Source organism: Phodopus roborovskii, unplaced genomic scaffold (assembly GCF_943737965.1).
Source record: "Phodopus roborovskii unplaced genomic scaffold, PHOROB, whole genome shotgun sequence".
NCBI classification, from domain to species: domain Eukaryota; kingdom Metazoa; phylum Chordata; class Mammalia; order Rodentia; family Cricetidae; genus Phodopus; species Phodopus roborovskii.
The window spans coordinates 323,331-331,096 of NW_026125937.1; the positions used below are offsets into that span (position 1 = coordinate 323,331).

Below are 7,766 nucleotides of genomic sequence, written 5' to 3' on the forward strand. Positions count from 1 at the left end.
AAATAATTCAAATCCTTGCCCCTGCTTAATATTTCATTACCATTTTCAACAAGTAGCCAATATTATTAGTAACCAATTCTCAGTTTATCTTATTTCAAAAGTTATACAAAAAGCCATAACAAAAGAGTAATGATCCATGTTTCTATTGAAGGTTTTAATTTATAAAATAAACTTCCAAACATGTCAGATGACTGTTTCTGTCAATAGTGAACATCCTAAATTCTTGAAAATATGACACAAGACAGAGCATTTCCATATGTGGAAACTAGCCTTGGCATAGTTTCTGATTTTCTGAAGGCTAAACTGAGAAGGATTAATAGGGGCAAGTGGAACATACACAGTTCACAGAATAAAAGCATCTTGTTGATAAACAGCTCGTCATTCCCTTTGTATCAATATAAGTACTATTTTAAATGTAAAATAAAATATTTTCTTCTGTTTAATTTTGAAACATAAATAATACCTTCATGAGGAATAAGCACATAAAATAAAATATATATATTTTGAAGTTTTGAGTATGAGTATAATCACATAGACATTTGAACAATGAATTCTAAGATAAATGTCCAAATTTGATTTTAAAAATATGGAGGCTTTAATTTAGTGTGTATTTTAAACTGTAGTCCAACTTATTCCAAACTACTCCTGAAGTACAATTCTTAGATAAAACAAACATTCTATACATCTAAAATCCTCTTTGAATATTTAGTTGTCTGAAGCTCATTAGATCCTTCATAAGCTTCATTTTCTCCTTCTGAGTCTGAAATAGTATCTCGTTCTACATATACTATAAGTTATTTTTAAAAATGGAAAGTATATTTAGTTGTCTGAAACTCACTGGATACTTCATAAACTTAATTTTCTCCTTCTGAATCTGAATAATCATAACAGAGATATAGAAATAGAGGGGAATAAATTATATGGCTATTCTTTTTTTCTAAAAACTTGTAGAACACAAGAAGGATACTATAGTATTGTATAGATAAAATATCCTAGAAGGGTAACTTTATGTTCTTTAATTTCTGTTCTATGAAAAATATTCATATGTTATAATTCCTCATATTTCCCCTGTAGTCACTTTAAAATATGTATATGTATAAAGTTAAACTCAAATCAAAGGTAGCTTGTTTGTTTCTTGGGTGAAGCATATTTTTAATCTATAAAATGAAAAATCTAAAGAAGTAACATGTGCATGTTAATAGTAATATGTTATATGTACCTCAAAACACATTGATGATAATGTTATATTTTAGGAGAACCTTCTCCAAAATGAAAGCTAATGAGAATAGGAAGGGGTTTATGAGAATATTTCAAGTTCTACAAACATTTTTACTGGCCACAATTTACTCCTTCTTTAAGCTTTTGAATGTAGCTCCCAAACTTCATGGCTACTCCCACCTTCATCTTCATATATTTTATCATTACATCAATATTGAGCAGCAGCAGGGCCTTCCCATCAATATCCTATAGAGGGAAAATTTTTAAAATGATTAAAACATAGCAATATTTGATAAGCAGTTGTTCCTTTGTATTTAAGAACATGAAAAATTAAGCTTCTCACTATAGAGTATCTCCACTATAAAAACTATCAAAAATACCATTGCACAGCAATGTATCATTTTGAAACATATATACATATCAATTTTAAGAAAAAGGCAAATTTAACTTAGTAATTTAAAATTAACTACATCAAATGACCAAATTTTAAATACTGTGTCATGAAAAAAATTCTATGTATCTATCTATGACAAAAGTAAAAAAGAATGGGAGAAATTAATTCCATGGCTATTAACATTATGATAGAGGCTAGCAATAAATATGTCAACATCAATGCACACAGTAAATATGTTCAACTGTGTGTCTTTATATGAAAGTGAGTTACTTGTCTGAAACTAATTAAATGTTAAGACTAATTATTGGTTTTCTTTCTATACTGAAAAATGGTATATAGATATTCTACTACTTTATAGTCACAAGGCAATTTTACAAAAATTCTTTGTTGTCTTAATTTGTTGTTACCTTATGCTACTTAATTGTTTTCTAAGTTCCAGCATAAAGTTTAAGCATATTGTTTTGTAGGTTCCAGCATAAATTAAAACTTTAATCACATATTCTTGTCTAGGGAGACCTAGAATCTCTTATGATAGAAAGTAAAATTAGGGGGGAAAAAAGTAGAATCTATTAAAATACAGCTCATAACAGCAAGATAAGAGAAAAAAAAACTAAAAAGGAATACAGATGGGAAAGAAGTCAAATTATATCATTTTCCAGTCATATGATCCTATACTTAAAAGACCCTAGAGATGCCATCATAAAACTCTCAGATCTGCTTAAATTTTCAATAGTCACAGAATACAAAACCAGTAGCTTCCTACCTGTATCATGTTTATACTTTCTTAGGTAATTCCCTGCTCCCAGGAGGTCATCATAATGATGCTCATCTTAGTGTGGGCACCCAATGGCATAGAATACATAGTCCAGAACTCCTGGACTCAAGTGATCCTCCTACCTCAGCCTCCCAAATAGTTAGAAATATAGATATGTTCAGCATATGTTCAGCAAGAACGTTATGGGAATAGCAAACCACATTCTCATGGGATTTAAAGTCTGGTCCATAAGACAGAATTCATCTAAAATCCTTTGGCTAGATAGGCTATAGGCCCTAGGGAAGAACTTACTATTATTAGTCTTCTAAATGAACATTTCAGTAAGCTGTCCCCTTACATCATATATTTTTGTGTGTGTGTGTGTGTGTGTGTGTGTGTGTGTGTGTTTCTTTTTCTAGAACATGGTGATTAATACAGAGACCCGTAACTCATCCACATGCAGTGATTCCCGCATGCTGCCACCCTAGACTCAGAAATTATCTTGGAAGAGGTGACAAAATGAGTCTAAGAACCTAAAGTAGTGGACATCTATAGGAAAATTCTCAAATCAGAATAAAAGTAGTCTGTATTCTCATTTTTTTTAAAAAAAATTTATAGCTTTTCTATATAACAAATTTAAAAATTTTGCCAAGAAAGGAATTAGAGGAGAAAATAAACTTGTTCATGTTCACCATATTTTTAAAGGGACTTAGGAATAAACCAAGCTAAAAAAGTAAAAGACCTCTACAATCAAAATTTTAAGACACCAAAGAAAATATTTAAGAAAATACAAGGGAAAACTAACATTTAACCTTGATGTTGCTTTGTAAATGGTCATCAGAATCACAACTTACAACAGAACTTACCAGCTGGAATTAGTTTCTTGATATCATAACAAGAGGGCTACTCTGGTATGCACTGTGGATAAAGTCCTGGAGTGGAACAGGGAGCTAGTATGGGGAGGATTTGAGTATTTGCCCTTGCAAGGACAAAGGTCTGTCTAAAACTTGCAATCATGAACTACTGAACTTGAGGCTATTTAGTGTAATAGGTATTTAGATATCTAAGATGGACAAGACAACTTTTTCACAAACAAAAATTAAATCAGGTCATAGGGTTTCCCTGAATATCCAATTGAAAGAGCACAGAGGTCATTCAATGGCATTACAGTACCACAAAAACTGGATTTTAAAATACATTACATGTTTTCTGATGGTGGGGTAGAGTTGGTCTGCCAACGGAGGGTCTAAACGGTTCAGAAATGTTATCACATCATTCACAGACCAGTTTAAAGGGTTTCCAAGGTGTCTCACAACAGCATCATTACACTGGGATGATGAACCTGCAGTTAACAATGAGTGAGGGAAAACATTTTAAACCTGAACAGCATCTTGAAAAGAAGAGATGTTAGGTAGAAAGTAATGGACTCACTCCTGGAACCTTCTCTTAAGTACCTAAGTATAAGGACTCATGATTCCAACTGTAAAACTGCATGAGAGCCTGAATGAAGATCTGAGTAGTGCTGTATAAGAGTGTGTTAATGGACCTTCCCCAAAGAGCAGTAACAGCTTTACTTTAGATGGCACCTAAAAGCTTCAATGTTCATGAAACATGTGTACCAATCTAAGGCTTCTTAGGTCACAAGCAAGTACAGGAAAGGGTGCTACTTAGATTAAATTGGGATACTCAGAGCTAACTCAGTACTCTGGCTTACTTTAAGGGTTTCAGTGAACTTGAAAATCTCTCTTAAACATCTTTTTCTAAATGCAGTGTAAATCCCTCAAGCTTACACTTTATAATTGCTTAGTTTTTTTAGTTCTATGAACTAATTTCAATAACCACAATTATCTTAGGTAACAAGATAAGTTCTTTGAAGCAAATCTCTCCCTTATGTTCAATACTGGCATTTTTAGATTTACCTTTACTCTAAATACACATTTCTTATGGTTTAAATGATAAAGTGAATTTTAAAAAATATTTTCTGATGAGTCTAATCAGTAGTGGTTTTGAAATTTTATGCAATTATTCTTTCATGTTTAATTGAATAGCAATAAATGTTTTGGCTGAATTTGTTTAATAAAGAAATGATACATGAAACAATGGAAGTGCTCACATCTCAGCAGATATTAGCTGTGCTGTTCACTAAGTTGTATAGAAACTTCTTTGTGTTCAAATATTAATTTAAGCAGAATGTTTGACCCCCTACAGTTAATGTGTGATGACAAATGAAGGGGACTTGGTAATTTGTTGGCTGGATCTTTTTTTCTAACCAAAGAGAATCAATAGAAATTTCATTTTTTTCTGTTTGTGAATTATCCAAAAGGCCATCCTTTCTTTCTTACCACATTATGCTCATTTTGAGTATCTACTATGGGGAAAGATAAAGAAAGTGGATTTCACTTTCACAAGGGTGACATCATGAAGATCACCAGAGACAATCCATATTAGTTTATTAGCACACTGCCTTATTCATTATACCTACTCAATAAACAGCTGCCATTGTATATATAACTCAAATCAACCATCAAAATAGCAAACAAGAGACTTCTACTAGCTTACTTTGAGGATGTTAATCAATCATTGCTGCCATTCCAAACTCACCAAAAGTGGTAGGATCAATCATAGGTACACGCTGAGCCTCCAGTAAAGCCAATCGTTTCATTTCAGGATTCTGGATGGGGATGAGCTCCCCTGGAGGGAGGGGACTTGCTTCCTTCACTGTTGAAGTGGCAGAAGTGATGGTGTCCGAGGTGGTATTTTCAATGTCACTGTAGTAGGTCATTGTAGAAGACCCAGGAATGTTTTTATATCTGTAATATTGTTGGTAGGTTTGTGCAGTATATGTAGGACTAGGTGGAGTTTCTTGATAGTCCCTCTCTGGTGAGGAATCACTATTGTTCTCAGTGTTCTGGATACTCTGGCTGTTGTTGATAGAATCAGAGTACTGGAAAGTCTGGGTGTTGTCAATAGAATCAGAGTACTGAAAAGTTTGGTTGCTGTCAATAGAATCAGAATACTGGAAAGTCTGGTTGCTCTCAATAGAACCAGAATACTGGAAAGTCTGGGTGTTGTCAATAGAATCAGAATACTGGAAAGTCTGGGTGTTGTCAATAGCATCATCATATTGGAAAGTCTGGGTGTTGTCAATAGCATCAGCATACTGGAAAGTCTGGGTGTAATCTATAGTCTGGATGTTCTCCATATCCTGGCTGCCTTCATCCCTTGTGCGGACTGGTGAAGTTGGACTGTAACTTTGAGGATAGGAGATAGAATTATCATGAATGAATCGTCTTAGTCTCTGCATTTTAAGTCTCTTAGATGTCAGATAACTGTATCTTCTGGTTGTTGATCTAAGAGGCTTAATAACAAAAAGATAAAAATAGTAGTCAGGACATTAAGGTTTCTATACAACATTATTTCACATTAGGAAAATGGTGTTCTCTTTTGATCACATGATTTTTCTTCCTCTTCTGACCTACATTTAATTTGATATATTTATGGGTACATTGTTCTACATTCATTCATCCTGAATCTGATTATTCTTTCAAAAAGAGTTGTAGTCTCCATCTGCCCCTCCTGTCAGTACAGATAAGCCTTGATAATCCCACATTTACTAGATCTCTATCACTGACTGGCATTTTTAGACAAAATATATTTATGAAAATTGTGATATGTTTTTGTACACTTACAGGGTAACGCCAGAAGGATCTGGCACGAGATTGATAAATTTTTGTCACTTTCTCATTCATGTGATCAAACTTCTTTTCCAGCCTTTGAACAGTTTTATATATAACCTGTTATTTAAAAAAAAAGTATTAGTAGTTGCTGTGTCAAAAGAAAAGTAACACATGTGAAAATGTACAAAGCCAAGAGTTAATTGTTAGGCACAATGGAAGTTCTCCAGTGGTCAGAAACATCACATTTTCTAGTAGAGGCCTGGTTTTAAGGGACCCTGGCTGAGATGCTGAATTACCACCTGCCACTGCAGTAGTGGATTCATGTGCATGTGGAAGTATCTTCAGTGCAAGAAGATGAGTGCATCACAGCTCCTGAAATATCTGAGCAATTCAAGAAAAACCCTCATCATGTTTCAGTAATGTTCCTCATTGCTATGGCATGTAAGATGTACTCAATGACACTGTGAGACCATCACTGGATGCTTGTCTCCTAATTTAGCACCCTCTTCAATGGGAAGTGGCTGCAGCAATACAGGTATGAGGCTGTAAGGAGCTGTGATGCACCCATCTTCTGGCACTGAAGATACTTCAACAGGCACATGAAAACCTGTACAAAGTAACACTATACAGGGTGTATTTAAAAGTGTATGTATGTGTGAATACAGTGGCAATTGCTGGAAAAGGGTTATGAATTTCAAAGAGAGCAAGAAGAAGTATATGAGAAGGTTTGGAGGGAGGAAAGGGAAGGGGCAAAACTTTTAGTTATATTATAATCGCAAAAACAGTAAAAAAAAAAAATACACACTCCCCAAATAGTAAGATACTCCTTTGTTTCTGTGTTTTATTTATGGCAAGGGTCTCACTGTGTAGCCCTTGCTGGCCTTAAACTAACTATATAGATGGGGCTGACCTTGAACTTGTGGCAATTCTCTTGCCTCTGCCTTCAAAGTACTGAGATTACATGTTGTTGTTTCCATTATCTCTTACACAGATAAGGAGAGCATGAATGTCAGCACACTCAGCGAAATGACAGGATTCTCAAGGGCCCCTTTAGGGGCATAGCTTGGGAACCTAAGCATAGCTCATTCACAATGTCATATCCTATTGCATAGTTACTGGTCCCCTGGCTGAACACTACACTCTAGGCTTCAGGGTTGCCAAGATTTGGGTACTGCAGGTCAGACAGCCTTGTCCAGCCTCTGGTACTCCTGTACAATCTTAAAACCAAGACCTGTCACTATGTCTTATGTCCTCACTAGTATCAGTCTAAAAGATAACATACACACACACAAACTTTCACTTTTCAAACTATGTTAGTTCAGTCTATTCCATAAACCCCATGGGATAAGAACCATTTATTTGAATTGTCATTGCCTCTGAAGTATACAGCTCACAAGATCCACAATAATTAGATGCTCCTATCAGTTCCTAACCCCAAGCCTATTTTTATGATTTCTCCTCAAAATTATCTAAGATAAATTCATTGTAAAACACAAGTAGGTTACCCTTTCATTACGGTTGTGATAGCCTAATATGTAAGTAATTAGGCACATGTTAAAAGTGCATACAAATCTTATTTTAAAAGTTTCATAGTGGAAACTAGTATTAGGCAACATATCTGGAAAAGATATAAATAAACCTGGTAATGTTGTTAATGATCTAAAATACACATAGTGATATTTCAAATTTTCACCTGAAAATATTATTCTGTCAAAATAATCAT

The 7,766-nt window shown here is 34.3% G+C and overlaps 1 protein-coding gene across 1 annotated transcript; it reads right to left on the reverse strand.

The window, feature by feature from the left end:
* Nucleotides 1-1,293: 1,293 nt before the first annotated feature.
* On the reverse strand, nt 1,294-6,372 carry LOC127218033 (sex comb on midleg-like protein 1). The gene is made up of 5 exons (XM_051179046.1): nt 6,340-6,372; nt 6,056-6,160; nt 4,968-5,724; nt 3,569-3,708; nt 1,294-1,464 (listed from the first exon to the last, which is right to left on the reverse strand). Exons 1-5 carry the CDS (start codon nt 6,370-6,372, stop codon nt 1,330-1,332), a joined length of 1,170 nt encoding a protein of 389 aa, XP_051035003.1. The 3' UTR covers nt 1,294-1,329.
* Between the last annotated feature and the right edge of the window lie 1,394 nt (nt 6,373-7,766).

What these genes read in the sequence shown, in the direction of transcription:
- LOC127218033 (XM_051179046.1), bottom strand. Translation starts at nt 6,372, where the DNA reads ATGCACATGAATCCACTACTGCAGTGGCAGGTG. An exon ending in CACTACTGCAGTGGCAGGTG is followed by an intron (nt 6,161 to 6,339) that starts GTAATTCAGCAT and finishes TTTAAATAACAG; the next exon opens with GTTATATATAAAACTGTTCA. An exon ending in GATTGATCCTACCACTTTTG is followed by an intron (nt 3,709 to 4,967) that starts GTGAGTTTGGAA and finishes TGTTAACTGCAG; the next exon opens with GTTCATCATCCCAGTGTAAT.